This window comes from Physeter macrocephalus, chromosome 18 (assembly GCF_002837175.3).
Source record: "Physeter macrocephalus isolate SW-GA chromosome 18, ASM283717v5, whole genome shotgun sequence".
Lineage (NCBI taxonomy): Eukaryota > Metazoa > Chordata > Mammalia > Artiodactyla > Physeteridae > Physeter > Physeter macrocephalus.
The window spans coordinates 80,232,831-80,249,910 of NC_041231.1; the positions used below are offsets into that span (position 1 = coordinate 80,232,831).

Genomic DNA, 17,080 nt, shown 5'->3' on the forward strand with positions numbered 1-17,080 from the left:
TAGCTGCTGACAGCAAGTAGCTTATGTCTCCATCCTCAACTCAGACTATTCCTTATTTCTGTTTTTTAAAATTAGAATATCATGTCACTAGTACTTGTAGTATAAAAGTGTTTTACCTCTTCTTTGAGTTGTTGGCACCTTATTAAAAAAACTGTGTTCTGTATTAGATACAGCCTCAAATTTGGCATTAGATTGAGGCATGTTTTAATTTACATATATGGCTCAGTTTGAGGTTTTAAATTTTTTAAATGACATATGAAACTAGCCCTTTAACATAAGTTTCAGAAAGTTTAAAACATACATGAAAATCTCCTTAGAGTTTAATTATTTTGTAAAAGAATAATTTGAGGCAAAACGATATAGTAGAATTTGCTGTTAAAAAATGTGAGTTTTAAATTATTAGCTAATTGGTCATTGGCATGTTTCCTCTCTTATTTTCTCACTTAACTAACAATTGACTGATCCATTATATCTATGATACCTATTAGAAAACCTGACATGGAAGTTGTTATAAAATGTAATTTCCCTTCTTCTTCCCCTCCTCCACTGTTAATCACTTCTTATTCTGTTTCTGCTCTTATCTATTAAGGATGTAAATTCCTTTCGTTGCTCTCTGATATGGTTGTATACAAACCCATATATAAACATATATATTCATGTATATAAATATAGTCTTTTTGTTCATCTAAGAAAAAAATTCCTAGAATACTCAATTTGTTTCATTTTTTTAAAGATTTTTTCATAAATATTCTCATATATGATACAAGTAGTATTACAAATTGCAGAGCTATCAGACCATGTTTTAATTTTTTTCTCTTTTTCCAACACTTCATCAAAAATTGGTTTAGGATAGTCTCATTGCTACTACAGGTTAATTGTAAGGTTCACATAGTCTAAGTATTTCTAAAATAGTAAAATTTCCAGGAAGTAAAATTGGTTTACAATTAGTTTTAAACTACAAGATAGGAAACTTAGTGGAAACATAGCTATTTCATTAAGAAAGCACAGTTGATGAAGTATTCTTAGAGTGTAATGTCTTATACTTTTTCATTATCTTTTGTGATAAATTCTTCTTGGATTAAAGGAAATTTTAGAGATACATACATTATTTGATCTGAAAACCTTCATTGTTATATAGGGCAACATTCTTTCTTTTCAGTTCTATTTAATAATTGATCTATTTTGTTTGAATTAATTTCCCAATATTTATTCATTTATTTCTTCCAGAAAGAATTTATGGTGATATTTTTTGAATACAGTGTTTACCTGTTGAGTGGTAGACACTATAAAAAGTGAGCCTGTATCTAAACTAGTATTAAAACAAAACACCATACCCCAAAATGTAGAACTTACCTGGGAAATAAGAGCAGTAATTAAAATTTTTATTTTCTAATAATAATTTCCTTGATAGTATCACTTAAGGCACTACTGTATTTTTATAGTGGGATATTTAAAAATAATATTTGGCATATTTTTTTCCTATTATACCATACCAGAATTAAAATTGCCTCTTTTATTGTAACTACTATCGTGCTGAGGATCAAAACTTCGACTAAAAGGTGGTTTAATTTCAGTTATAACTATATCGATGAGTTGTTAATATGTTGATTTGTTACTCTGACCTCTAATTTTAATACTAAAACATTCTTTTAGAAGTTGTCTTGGTGTTCAGTGAGTAATTTTAAAAAGACTTCTTTCTAGTTTAATGTATATTGAAAATAATTCTAATCATAATCTTTCCTTTTGAAAGACAAAAGAATAAATCTAAAATCTAATACACATCTTAATGTAAGTTTAGATAAACTGCAATATCTGCTAAACATTAAAATGGTTCTATTCATTCTGCAACTGTTCCTTTTTCCTGCTTTGTAAAATAATTTTTTTGGTTTAGTCTTTTTTCTAGACATTCCTATCCTTGACTTTTCTTTCCAGATTTTGTTTCCTAGCCTGTTTGCCATGTTTCCCTTCTTACGTGTCAGGAAATTATCCTACCTTTCTCCATTTTGGTAAGATGACAATTTATAAAAGAAATAAAAATAATATAGTCAATATGAATAGGTGGTGCACATTGATTTTTCTTTGTAATTTTACTAAAGTGTACGTGTTTGTCTGTCTATTCTAACCCTTTTGGTTTTCCATTTTAAAATAAAATGAAATTCATATTGGAAATTTTTTCTTGATAGTTTAAAATATTCTTTTGATAACAGGTTTTTTTAGTTAACAACCATAAAAGTCAGTTTTTTTCCCAAAATTTTATATTTATTTTGATATTTTAAAATTCCATGTCTTAGGCAATGTGTAGACATGTAAATGGCTGGCAGAGTGACAATGTGATGGCAAGAGTTAAGTGATTGTCATGCCTTTTATGCTGTGTGTAAAATATAAATCCACTGATATCACTCTTAGGTAAATTTAAAAGCATTCAAGTATATCATGAGTCAGAAATGTGCACTATTTCATTTTACTAACCTAATGACTTAAATGGAGGACCTGAGAGAGTTTTAGAATAGTAAAATTACTTGTCTTGGTGTTGTGGCCCAAAACTGGACATATAGAAGACATTTTTACATGAGCATGGTGTATAATTTTGTAAATCTTCCTTTTATTTGCCCTTTTAATTTAATTTATCTTCATATCTTCCTTTGTTTTTGTTTGTTTCTTTTTCTTTTTAAAAGTTGCTTAAATATGCATTTGAAAATAATCTCCACAGGCCAAAATGGATTGTACTTTTCAAGGTTTTTTTGGTAGATTGTCAATACATATTTATCGATGTAAAAACAATTTTTAACCCTTCAAACTACAGCATATTTTTAACATCTTTTAAAATATTGTTTTCTTTGTTTATGAAATTAACAAATGAGATATTTAAATATACGTTTAAGCTCAAGGTCTTTCACATTATATAGTGCATTCTCCATTAAAGCCACTGTGTTTCTTATTGTGGTTTGTTGCATATTATAATTATTTATAGACAATTATTCAACAACTCAACACAAAAATTAATCCAAGCCCATTAGATTGCCTGTTGTGATATATTAGCCTAGTGACTAGATCCAATATAGAACATACAAAGTAATCCCAGAATGTGAAGATGGAAAAGAATTAACAGAGGTCAACAAATACTTAACAGTTGTTACAAAATGTATATTGCCAATTAGTAGTAACCTCTTCCTGTTTTACCTTTGTGTCCTCCATCCCTTTAAAAAAATTCTCTAAATAAATTACTTTGAATATGAAATTTGATGAGTAAGCTTTAAGGGCAGTAATGATAAGTATCTTTAGATTTCTTTTAAGAAATAACAATTCTCTGAGTTTGGACATCTAAATATTTGACAGAAAGCATTATAAACTTCCAGGCAATGGCAACATGAAGAATGATTCCATACCTGGAAGACAAGGCAAAAGATACCTGCTGCCATAATGAGTGATGGCATATTGACTGTGATTAATATTCTTAGTTTGGAATCTGGGCCAAAGGAAAATTATAATGATAGTGGAAGTGCCAGGAATTAACCTTAGGGTTCTTATTATCACTTATAGATATCTGGGCTTCAAAATTAAAGATCAGCTCCTTCAGCAAGGTTTTCTGGACCATGTAGAAAAAGGGAAGAAGGTATTATATACCATTGTTTCAGAGATACAAATTACCTAGATTTGTCCTTAAACTCAAGTTATTGGATCAAAGGTCAACCAGCCTTTGATGGTGGGGAAGCAAATGGATGATTTATTTATGTAGCATTTTCCCTTGGTATCTGATTTGCCTTAGATTTATAACTATCGTCTGATTCCTACACATGATAATGTCTAAGCAGAAGTACAGTGAACTATAAACAGGTCGAGTCCCAGCTACAGTATACTATGCACAGACATATATGAAGACACATTAAATTACACTTTCACTTTACATTAAGAAATGCAATTGGAAAGCAGCAGGGTCCCAGGTAAAATTGAGTTTAAAAAGTTTTAATATTAGGATATTACTTGAACTTTAAAACACATTTCATAAGTTAGTTTTTTGATATGTTGTAATTAATTCTGAGTTGAAGAAGTAGATCGTGTTTTTTTTTATAAGCAAGAATTTAAGATGACTGCTTTTTCATACTACTACAACTTGTGGTACAGATTTATATCTTTCAGTAAGAACTTTTGTTGAGGTCTAAGTCTCCATTAAAAACATGAACTTTATATTGTTAATATATAAAATGTATCAGGTAGACAGGATGTTAGTTTTCGAGGGTGAGTGTTGTTTTCCAAATGCATATGAAAAGCACAGGTCAACTTGTGAGTCTTGGTGGTATTCTTTTTAATTTTATAGTTTGTTAAAAATCCAGAGACATTCTTTTTTGCCTTTTAAAATGTGCAGTTATCTCTTAATAGATATGTTTACTTTTATTCTCCAGATCTTGTAAATTTTGATGACATAGCTTCCTCAGAAAACTTGCTACATCTCACTGCAAATAGACCGAAGATGCCTGGAAGAAGATTGCCTGGCCGCTTCAATGGTGGACATTCTGTGAGTTACATTTAGTATTGTAAAACACAGAGAATTTAGTAAATCCAGAGTCCTTCTGAAGATAAGAATGAGGGAGGATTTATAGCTCCACTGAAGTTTAAAAATCAGGAAGATAGCTATACTCAAGTGACCAAGGGTTGTATTTAAGAGATATGGGGGAAGAGACCTGTTCATCTCCACAGGATGTGGAATGGAAGGTTACAGAATCAGAAGCAGAGTTGTCCTAAGACCATAACCACAGAGCACAGTGTCGAGAGGGGACAGGGGACCTGTGCAATATACTTGTCCAAAAACAGTAATTAGAATTGAGTGGTACATATTCACTTCAGGAAAGAATGAGAACATCTTTTATTCCCCCTGAAATAGTCAGTGTTTTTTGTAGTACTAATCCTGGTCTCTAAATGTGTAACTTCTTTTTATGCTCTCAGTATATTGCCTGGGATACTGGTGGTACTTTAGTGTTAATACATTAGCTCTTAAGTACTATTGTGCTTTTAAATTACCTAAGTAGGGAAAATTTTTGTTGCTAATAGGCAAGCTGTTTTTCCACCCTCAAGATGTGCAAGTGTGTTATTCAGCATGAAATTAGGTAAAATCCTGTTAACAATAATGGAATATCTGGAACAGTATCTGCTGAAAACAGTGATAAAAGTTACTTTATTATCCAGATGCTTACTGCCTTTTCTTTCTTTGGTGTTTTCTGTTCCTTGATTTAAAAAAAAAAAAAAATCATTCAGCCAACTCAAAGCCCAGAAAAATTCCTGAAGTTACCAAAAGAAGATGATAGTGCCAACCTAAAGCCATCTGAATTTAAGAAGGATTCATGCTACTCTCCAAAGGTAAGGTGCATTGTGGTCTAAGATTTGTATAATTTGTAGGGTTCTTTGTGAACATCAAAATTGTGGAATTTAAAGTGTCCTTCAGGAAGAATTATTTCTTCTGCCAGCAAATAAAATAATTCCTGCTAAAACTAAATAAAATAAAATAATTACTGTTAAACTTAAGTTACATTATTCTCTGTAGATCGTTTTTAGGAGAGTCACATTATTTTAAATGAGTAATACAAATGTTACATGTTTCATATTTTTTAAGGCATAGATCTATATACATTTGTTTAATTTCCCATTAAACATGCACTCCTTAGGCAGAAGCCATCACTCTTTTACTCCTTATGTAACTTGGTGCTTGGCACCATAATAAGCACTGAATACACACTGGAATGAATGGTAGAATACATGGATTCTTCCGTCTATTACGTGGTGTTAAGAGTCTTTGCTAAACCCTTGCCATTTTAGTTTAAGATAGTATTACCACAACTGACACACATCCTATATTTGAGAAGATCATGCCTGTTCCTCAAATTCATTTCAAGGCATCTGACTGCTATTCAGTTTATCAGATACACTTAAATCTGAAGTCTCTCAGCTGTTAGCAGTCTATTGAAATTTTACTTTCTGTTACCTAAGTGAAATGGTAAAAGAATGTCAGGCCATGGATCCATTTTAATGCCTCTTCTGTGGACTTACTAAATCCTTCATAATTGCTTTTAATTGGAGCTCTCTGGACATTCTAAATAATAACTATTTAATATGAAGGATCAAAGCAGTACCTTAATAATACTTTTATATTCTTGCTTCTAGATGTTCCACTAGGTAAACCATAAGATAAATCTAATGGATCTTCTTTTCTCTCTCTTTTTTAAAAAATAAAACCCTTGACATTTCTCACAAAAACCCTTAGTAATTATAGGTTTATTGTTTGGTCGTTTAGTGATTTTTCCAGTTATGAACATCAAACTGCTTTTTGGATTTTCAAGTTTTTTATTTATCTTGGAAGTGTTACTTCAGTTATTTGTCTCCTTGCAGTAAAAATCTTTTGAATTTATAATGTAATATTAAATGTAAGTACAAATAAAAATTTTCTGTTTATTATATGTTTTCAGCCATCTGTTTACCTTTCAACACCTTCAAGTGCTTCTAAACCAAATACAGCTGCTTTTCTAACTCCGTTAGAAATCAAAGCTAAGCTAGAAACAGAAAATTCCTTGGATGAACTTAAAGCTCAGATTGTTGAATTGCAGTGTGTTGTGGAAGCACTAAAAAAGGATCATGGGTAAGTAGCCCTTATTTTCTTCTTTGAGCGCTACTTAACACCTGTGTAAAGAATTCTTTCAAATTATATCAAGTAAAGAAGTAATCTGCCAAGGTTCTAGTATGAGCAAGTTTGTTTTCAAAGAAATTTTTCTTGATTGTGTCTCTCTAGGCAAAAAAGCTTGATTAGAAAACATAATAATTAGAAACTCTATTAATTCTAGTTATTCTAATTAGGAATTGGAAAGCTTAGTTAAGAAAACCCAGCCCAATTATGAAAAAGGCAAGCCAGTTAAGACAGAAAATAGTAGCTCGATTATGGAATTGATTCTAGTAGCTTGACTATGGAAAAATGGCCAATAGGCACATGAAAAGATGTTCAACATCATTAGTCATTAGCACATGTAAATCAAAACCACTATGAAATACTACTTCGCACCCACTAGGATGGCTATAATAAAAAATATGAACAATACAAGTGTTGGCAAGGATGTGAGAAATTGGAACCCTCGTGCCTTGCTGGTGGGCATGTAAAATGGTACAGCTACTCTGGAAAACAGTCTGGCAGTTACTCCAAAAGTTAAATTTCATGTTCCCATATGACCCAGCAATTCCTCACCAAGGTATAGTACTGCCCAAGAGAATTGAAAACAAGTGTTCAAACAAAAACTTGTACACAGATGTTTATAGTATTATTCATAATAGCCAAAAAGTGCAAACAACCCAACTGTCCATCAACTGATGAATAGATAAACAAGATGTGGTACATCCATACAATGGAATGTATTCAGCCGTAAAAAGAAATGAAGTACTAATACGTGTTATATCATAGATGAACCTTAAACACATAATTTGAGGCTAGAAATGTCAAACACGGGTTAATTAGTCTTAAAATATTAGGAAAAGCCATTTTATTTTGGATCTGTGGTGTATCTGTATATACATTTGGTTTTCTTCTCAGAGGACTTTGATCACTGTTTCTGCTGGGGTTGAGTTGGATATTTATAAAACAAATGGGTTAGGATAGGTGATCTGTAAGGCCTTTCTCTTAACTCTGAAAGTTTTTGATAATGGTATATGGTGAGGCATGCCTAAGTAAAAGTTAGGGACTTTTTAGAGCTAAAATAAATTTAAAAGATCACCTGCTATAGTTCCCTCCCTTCTTTTAAATGAAGAAATAAAGGTTTAGAGAGGTAAAGCTAATTATGTAAGATCACACAGCTCTTAAGTGGCAGAGCTAGAACTCAAACTGGATCTTCTATTGATTTAGAGATCTTTTCTTATAAACATTATTATTTGAATTTTAAAATGTGTTAACATTTTAAACATACTTCTGCAAAAGCCCAGTAGGTAAAATAGATCAAAGATCAGCTAATCTAACTGAACTGAGGGTGAGGGTTCAGGTGCTCCTCCCCTATTCCAGCTTCTTCTCTGGCCTCTAAGAGTATCTCATGGAATATGGAATCTGGTATAATAGTCATCGCCAGAGAACGTGTTACCACTGATTTTGAATTCACTGTTTCTCCTCCAATTCTTTGTTGACATTGGATTATTTATTTAAAAAAATATTGAGATTAACAACATGATGTATTTGTAGTTTGCAGAGCACTTCTACAAACATCTCCTAGATAGAAACATAAAGTTATCTTGAATGCCTACTTAAAAAACATATACTGTGCACATTTATATCATATATAGAGAGAAAATTTGATACATGATATTTCTTGAATTCTTCAGTTTATCTTGGTTTAAGTTTGGCAAGTTTATCCACAGTTTCTGCAATAAGCACATTATAAACTATAAGTTCATTTATCTAGTAAATATTTATTGAGCACCTCTCAGATACAGTTAGAGAACAATCTGATTTGTTAATTTTGACATTTTGCATTTTTGATACCAAGTGTGTGTGCTATAATGAAATAATAATTCCACGTACAAATTGCCCATAGGTGCTCTTAAATAAACTCTAGAATGAATAAAAATATTAATGACTTACATATATTATTTATCAGCTATTTTAGAAGTCTTTCCAAAGAGTATTTTAAAAGTCTTGAGTTCCTCTTGGAAAATGAAATGGAGGGGAAAATGACTATATAAAAATATACAAGGGAACCTAGAAAAATGAAAACATGAGTTACAGAAGAGGGATTGTTGGCTGCAGTTTTTTGTTTATTGGTTTGGATTTTGGATTTTAATGTAATAGTTAATTTTAAAAAAACAGAGAAAGAGATATGTAAAGTATGTAAAGTCCAGGTTATTGTATTAAAAATTATAATTTGCCTTGCACTGTGACATATTTTCACATTCATTTTCCCAAATTATTTGGGCTGTGTGTCCTGCCTTGGAAATGGATGATAACTGAATATGGAAAATTACCTGTATTCACTTAAAAATTTATTTATCTCAGGTTTGCCATGATTTTGCTGTGTTTTTAACTGTTGTATTGAATCATTTCAACTAGAGAATTTGAATTTTTTCTCAGTCAATATGGCTGTTTCCTTTAAAAGTTTTCCCTATGTTCTGGGATATCAGGCAACAGATCCTATTAACCTTAGTCAAATATATATTGTTTAATCAAAAGACTTAACAGTAATAAATACTTTGTTTTTAGGAAAGAACTGGAAAAACTACGAAAAGATTTGGAAGAAGAGAAGGCAATGAGAAGTAATCTAGAGGTAATTCATTTCTTCCAGCATTGAGATTGTAGTCAGCATAAACTAGACATGTTTTTTCCAACCCACCTGGGTGATTGGTTCTGCCACAAATTATGCTATCCTGCTTTAGTTGGACACTCCCTACAGCTTGGTCGCCATTTAATTAATCTCTTGTTGACTCCCTGCCACATTCCATTCATTCATTCGGCAAATGTTTTTTGAGCACTCACTCTCATAGACACGAGGCACAAGGTATACACTCATGAATAAAGCAAACATGGTTCTTGCCTCTTAAAAGTGTCTAGTTTTAGATCTTTTGCACTCAACACTCCTTCTTTCTTGAGCTATAGTTCTCTTTTCTTCACAGTTAAACTTTTTTTTTCTTTTTTTTTGCCTGGGGGCAGGGGTGGTGATGGTAATGGGATGGCTATAGATTTGCTAACTTTAATTTCTCACTGAATTGAGTTTACTTTGTAGCTAATGTCATCATCTTCACTCTCTGCTGATGACTGACAGTTTCACTTATTTTCTTTATCTTCCTTACTTTTTTCCATCCTCACTGACTTTGGTCTTCATTTGTATTTTTTTTTATTTGTATTTTTTTCTGCATATCTCAGAGAATGTGTTTCCTGCCTTTTTTAAGAGACTCTTCCCATTCTGTGTTTAAGTATTGCATACTCCTCCCTATTTTTACCTTGCTTCATTACTTAACCTGTTTCTTTTGTTAGCACTGTGAAACAGGGAACATGGGACTTGCCGTTAAAAAAACTTGCGCTCCTCTTCTGACTTACCTTCGTGACTTTCAGTTCAGAACTGCATATTTGTCAGACAGCACTTTCTGAACATTGTCTCATTGGATACATAACAACTTGTAAGCATTATTGTTCCTATTTTAAGAGTGAGGAAACTAGGGTTTAGAATGATTAAGTCAGCAGTGGAGCTAACATTTTTAATAGAAGCAGCCAGACTCCAGAACCTTTGCTCTTAGGGGTTAAGTTACGCCGTTTGAAGGAGGAAGTCACTTACCTCGTTTAGCTTTAGTTGTTGAGATAATATATATGAAGGTATTTGGCAGATTATCAGAACTCCATTTTTACTCTTATATCTGACACATAACCTTTATTGGCACTCTCCTTTCTTTCCCTGAAAATACTCAATTTTTCCCTTTATTCAAAAAATAAAAAACCCCCTTTTAGGTCTAGCTACCCTCTTGATCTGTAGTCTCTTTTCATTTGCAGTTCATTTGTTGCAAAAAAGAAAAACAAACAAAAAACAAGAAAAGCATACATTTACAGTTACTAATTCTTCACTTCTAGTTCAGTCCTTAACCCCTTGCATTTTGGGTTTACTGATGGCAACTCCTATGTCTCTTTGGTTTCTACAGCACTTCACATTTTTACCATCACCACCTTTTCAAAGTATGTCTTGGTTTATGTGACCCTGCATTCTTCTGTCTGGCTTCTCCATCTCTCCTCACCTAAGTGAGGTGTTCCTTCAGTGTTGTGCTTAGCCCTCTTCTCTGTGCATCCACTCTTTGCTCGCCTGTGTCCAGGAGTATGATAATTAGCTCTGGTGCATCTGCCATTGAAATCTAGTTCTTCTTTTCCCAGCTTCTGTCCTGAGTTTCCAGCTATTAGACTCCCTGGATGTTCCACTGTGAACTTAGACTTAGCATGTCCCCTGTCACACATAGCACCTTCTTTTCAGATTCTGATTTTCTGTGTTGAAAGTTTGTTGCGCTTCCAGCCATGCAGATGTGGGACTTCTGTCTCTTCTAATTCCACTAACTTCTAGGCCTACTGGCTGTACTCCCTAACCTTTTTCTCTTTATTCTCACTGTTTCTGTCCTTTTCTCATGCTCTTATCTTCTGTTTAGCTTGTTTGTTTCTCTCATTCTTATCTTGTCTTCCCTTGCTCAGTATTTTCGAAAACTTTCTATTACTTGCTGAATGAAGTTCAAACTTCTTGACTTGGCAAATGAGGTCTCTTATGTCCTGGTCCTAGTTTATCTTTCTTTCCTCACTTGCTAATCCTCAATTGTCCCTTACAGTTAATTTGTCTGAATTTTTACTCTTACTGTATTTTCATGGATTTTCCTTTTGTCTCACTTATCATGCCCAAGTTCTGTAGATTCTCAAGGCCCTGCTCAGTCACATTCACTGAGTTGGCCACCAGTCTTCTGATTAAAAGCAGTTTTTCTTATTTCAAATTCATGTTGTTTAGTTTTGTAAGAGATGAATAAGTAATAATTTTCTGTCATATCACTATTCACATTATGTACTTATTTTGCCCATCTTCTATACTGTTGGAGGTGGGATCTTTTTCTGTTTCATCTTTGCCCATAGCTCCTAGCACAGTGCTATATACATACTAGATTGCTAACAAATTTTTGTCAAACTAATAAATGTTAGAAGATAGATATTAAAAATATATCTTCTAAATATATGTTAAATTCCCAGTGTGCAACCTGGTAGAAATTGAAAAATTAAACACAAATATTTCTTGACTTTCATTCCTTATATTTTATACATAACACATATTCATATATGAAAATAAACAAGGTTAGCAAGAGGAACTAATACAATACTAAATTTGTATATATGACTTAATTTGTCATAAAAATCATGGAAAGAGTCAAATGAATTATTTGTTTCTTTTTTGAAGAATTTCATTTGATTATATTTTCCCAGCAAAATCAGCTAGCTGTTACTTAGCCTCTCACTGACCTGTATTATAAGTTTTTTTTTTTTGGTGGGAAAAGTTCGATACTTAATACACTTAATAAGGCATTAGAGTCTTAGGATCATATGTTTAAAAGAGAAATTATATTTCCCCCCAAATTAAAAGTAATACTTTGAACTACTGTAACATTAACATTATATAGTATTAAATTATACTGAGGAGTGGTACAAAGGACTAATGATGAACAATAAACATGCTAGAAGAGAAACTCCAGCAATGCAAGTATTTGCCGGATACCTAAATTTATGTGGCCAGCAGCAGTCTGTGAGGAGTATTACTGACTGCGTACAGGGTTATTCTCCACCCTGACCCTCACCCCACCCGCACTCCCTCTTCTACCAATTTTTTTTTTCTTTCTGTTTTCTATGCATCCTCACGCATTAAAATTCATGCAGTGGTTAATGTATCTTTGGAATAGAGATGATAATAGCGCATCAGGCTGAAGACTGAAGGTATTTTGTCTCAATCCAGTGCTACTAACATGTTTGGCTAATAATCATATTAGTCAAAGAATAATATCAGGAAAGATCCTGGAATTAGCAAACCATTCTTGAATGGTTAGGATCCCTTAGGAGATTGTGAGCTTATTGAAATTATACTTTTTGACTGTAGCAAAATGCTCATCATTTAGTAATGATCTATTTGTCGGAAGTTAACCATAACATGTATTATTTGTATGCATTGTTGGGGAGAGGGATGATGCTATCACGAGAAGGTAAGGCCTAAATGTTTCTACATGTAATGCAAGGTCAGAGATGATCAAAATACCATATAATTGGGAAGAGAGTACAAAAACTGTGGCCTTTAAAGCCTTAGACCTTACCAGTACAAGTTCTGCATGGAACCACTGGCATGGTGTTTAATCTCTTTGATCCTCATCTTAGTTATTTGTAATATGTCACAGTTAAATAACTCTGTAGTTATGTGAAAATTTAATGAATTTCTCTAATTTTCTTCTAACGTTTCTTAAATTGTGAACTTCTGTTAAGTGAAAAATGTCTTCTACCTAACAGTGGAGCTATTTTTAACACATTGACTGCATTTTATATATATTCCTGGGCTTTAAAGGCAATTTCATCTAGAACATACTGTTTACAGTTGAGGAAGTTGAGACCAAGTGAGGTTAAGTAGTTTACCAATATCACCTAAGCATTAAGTGAAAAACATAGAACTAAACTGGTCCTTTTTTAAAAAAAAAAACATTCTGTATTGCCCCCTCTGTTTAATTGTAGGTACGGGTACGTTTCTTAGTTTGGTTTCAAGGATATTCTTGTTTTTTGTAGGGCTGATTTTCTTACAGAGCTTTCAGATGCTCACATTATTTAACATTGTTCTGGGTGAAACAACTGTAGCTGCCTTTTTGTTGTTGTCACCTGTCATTTAGGAACTTGCATTGTGACATTTTCATCTGTTGAACTTTTTAAATATTTATTACACCATTGGAAATTGGATTTTAGAATGGAAATCAAAATCGGGAGGCTTGAAATTATGATCAGATCTTCATGACATAGGATAAAATAAATAAACTTTTCTAAAGTAAAGATATTTTATCTGTTGCCATTTAGGTGGAAATAGAGAAGCTGAAAAAAGCAATCATGTCTTCTTGAAGTGACGTGCACCCAGTGTTCTCAGTGTTCCAGGGATTCAGAAGCAACACTATGAACTTCAACTGACTTGTTACTTAAAAATAACAAATGCTGATGTCGTGATAAAGAAATATGCGTGTATGAACTATTATATCTATAGAAAAATGTAGGGGGAGGGTGAATTTTTTTTATATATTTTGTTTTGCCAATATGAAAAAAAAGAGGCCTTATTTCTTATGTGCTGGGATTGCAAACTCTTTTGTTTAGTTTGCTTGAAAATACTACTGAATCTGTATAAAAAGGAAAGAAAATTCATAATAGTTTTTTTAATTGAAACTTGTAGTATTATTTTTAAAGAGATCTATACTATAAATATGGTGATATCTTTACAAATAATCTGTAAAATATACCATTTGAGAGGGACAGTTTAGCTTTATAGTAACTATAGTCACTACTTTTCCCATAAAACATAAGGGATATAAACTTTGTATATATATATTTTTTATGTTTAGCTTCTTACCCAGGATTACACTGTTGTGCCTGTTTGTTTGCAGTTTGTGATACTCTGGGTGACGAAATAGGAGTTTCCTAGCTACAAACCAGATTATCACCCATGCATATAGTAATAACTATAATGAACTAATTAAAATAATTTCTTCAACTTTTGGAATATTTTTTTATTGCTTGCACTATAGGATTCATAAAGGAATTTAGTTAAAATGTATTGGATTGTTAAATATATTGGGGAAAATATGAGCTATAGTTTAAATTCATCAGGTCTAAGGAACTAAAAATGTCAATTTAACCCTTAACTTGTTGTGCCTAGAAACTACAGCACATATAATATGCAAACACCAGCCTTATTGCCGTACTTTTCTGCTTATTTTACAGGCTCAAATATTACTCATTTCGTAATCTTGTGTTTTAATTCTTCATGCCCCTCCATTTGATTTTTAATAATGGTAATGTTAGAACAACAAAACTCCAGAACTTTCAGAACTTCAGTGTGCAGTTTCATACTTTGACAAGTTACCATTATGTAAATACTCAGGTTTTACGTTGTGTAATTTACCTACTAGACTAAACTAACTAGTGGAGATATTTGGGGCTGTCATTTAGGTAACCAGCTTTATAAAGAGTGTTTAGTAGGTCATAAAAGGTAACATCACAGCTTATTTAAAACCAAATAGTTGGCCATATTCAAAATGCATTTTCACAAAGTGGGTGAATAGCAGTTTCTTCACAGTCGCTTATGAACACTTGAACTTTTAAAAATGTTATGTACAGATAATATGTCTCAAAATATGTGGGTTTATATTGAAAGTAGAAAATTTGATTATTTTTGCAAAAAAAATTAGATTTTAAGCTTTATTATAGCAAATGACTTTCAGATTTTGAGTACCATCTATCATGCTTCTATTTTGTGTTCTTTAAACCCCCAAACCAATATTTTTCCTTTAAGTTTTAGTTTTATAATAACTGAAATCTTGTGTTAATGAAATTTTGTCATATTGTTTCAAATAAAAGTGAAATAGAAAATAATAGAAACTCCAATACATAATTACTTAATGTTAAATTCACAACTCAAATTAGTGCTTTTGGGGAAATCTGTGCATTAAGTATGTACATTCTAACTTCTTAAAGTCCTTGGGCTCTTCTGATGAGGTCACTGCTGAACAAAATTGTTTATTCCTGTTCTAATGTTTTTAAATGACTTGTCAAATGAATGATCTCCTTCTTCTTAAATAAATTAGGTCTTATTTTCTTTTAATATGAAAGTCTTCAGGTAGAAATAAAAACAATGTACCCTGGAAATCACCCTCCAGCCTTCTGACTGGAAGATCTGATTAAGTGCTCGCTCCCCACTCTAATAATGGGGTAGAGGAAGTTACCAGCAGATTTCAGGCTGTTCTTAAAGTTTTTCTTGGTCATTTTCTCACTAGTGCATAAAATCAAGATGGTCATGAGTACTGAGAGACATTTAAAGTGTTTGCTTGTATACCCCTCAGTCAGAATTGAAAAGTAATTCAAGTACTGTGTCTCTGTTTTCTTGCCCTTGACCAAATAGTAAAGAAAAGAAAACCAAGATCAAAGGGAGAAACGATTACTTTCATCTAGCAGTGTACCAGTATTTGCTCTTGATATAGGAATTTTATTAATTCCTGTTTATAAAGTTCATATTCATAAAATGCTATGTAATAATATAGCTTTTACTTGGGGGTAAATCTTTTTTTTTTTTTTTTTTTTTAGTGAGTCAGTATAAATTACAGAGTAGAGGTGAACAGCATGGCATCTGTCATTGCCAAATTGGTAGTGAATGTTTGCTATTCTTTGAAAAACATATTATATTTCAATATTAGGAGTAGTGTCTGTGTGTGTGTGTGTGTGTGTGTGTGTGTGTGTGTGTGTGTGTGCGACCACCAAGCTTTGGTCATACTATAAAGCTGTTACCTCTTTACAAAATCTAAGTCTGAAGATAGGAAGAGAGAATGGGCCTGGTGTAACAGAGGATTCTCTTTTTATGCTTCTTACTGTGATCACAGAAAAAAATAAACCCAAGTGCTCTCTAGATGTGTTGGTAAACATTTTATGCTTGCATTTAAACTTGAAATGTATGAACAGAATGAGACAATCAGTTCAAATCAGAAATGAGAAGTGTTAAAATTTAATGGCCTTGTTTTGCTGTAGCAATAAAATGACCAAGTGCAATGACTTGATTTAATAAAATCATCTTTTAAAAGTTGCTGCTATGAATATTTTTAGCCATAAAATTTTATCCTTGTTGTAGCCTGACTTGCCTTCAGTAACTGTTATGTAATGCAGTTGGTGTTGTGGTATTCTAACATTCCAAAAAAATAATAATATATATTTATGGAGAAACTCAAAACAGTATACTTCACTGACTTGTTTACAGGTGCTGTAAAGCATGCTTCTCCCTCAAAAAGAAAATAAAGAAGAGTATTGCCAGTTGCGTCAGTCTTTATTGGTTATTGTTCATTCATTTCAGCATATGCTGATTGCAGAGTACGATGAAAATTATTTTATATTACTTTGAGTTTTCCAAATAAAAGAAACAATGAAAATAGTAAAATAAAAGCATTCAAAGTTCTACACCTATGTGACATTTACTGAACCTTTGTGAGTCTTTTCTTTCTACCTGGAGCTGTGAGATGATAATTCCTACCTCACAGGATTATTGGGAGAATTTGAAATGATTTATATAAAGTACCTTATCTTGCCATAGAGTAGATTTTTTTAAATGGAAGCTGCTGATTTACTCTTCTCAAATGCATCTTGCGGTGATGGATATGATGTAAATTAGGCAGATAAGATTAAGAGAAAAGGCATAGTATGTCCTCTCCCCTTGTTTCTGAATACAGCATCCCTTTCTTTGGAGGAGATACTGCTTTCATTTGTAAGATATTCGAAATGGAGCTGAGAGTACTTTGCCCAAATTGAATTATTGACTCAGAGACTGAGATTTTAAACATTTGA

General features: G+C 32.4%; 1 protein-coding gene across 3 annotated transcripts in view; it reads left to right on the plus strand.

Moving 5' to 3' along the window:
- CD2AP (CD2 associated protein) overlaps window positions 1–16,550 on the plus strand; it is a 110,062-nt gene extending 93,512 nt beyond the window's left edge. For 2 of the 3 annotated variants that reach the window (XM_007127386.4, XM_007127385.4), the window contains exons 14-18: window positions 4,401–4,513; window positions 5,251–5,352; window positions 6,456–6,625; window positions 9,215–9,278; window positions 13,565–16,550. In XM_007127386.4, coding sequence (XP_007127448.1) covers window positions 4,401–4,513; window positions 5,251–5,352; window positions 6,456–6,625; window positions 9,215–9,278; window positions 13,565–13,606 — 491 coding nt within the window. In that variant the 3' untranslated portion in view covers window positions 13,607–16,550. Of the gene's footprint in view, window positions 1–1,932; window positions 2,007–4,400; window positions 4,514–5,250; window positions 5,353–6,455; window positions 6,626–9,214; window positions 9,279–13,564 lie in introns of all 3 variants that reach the window. The other variant, XM_028478510.2, reaches the window with a different exon arrangement.
- Window positions 16,551–17,080: the final 530 nt, after the last annotated feature.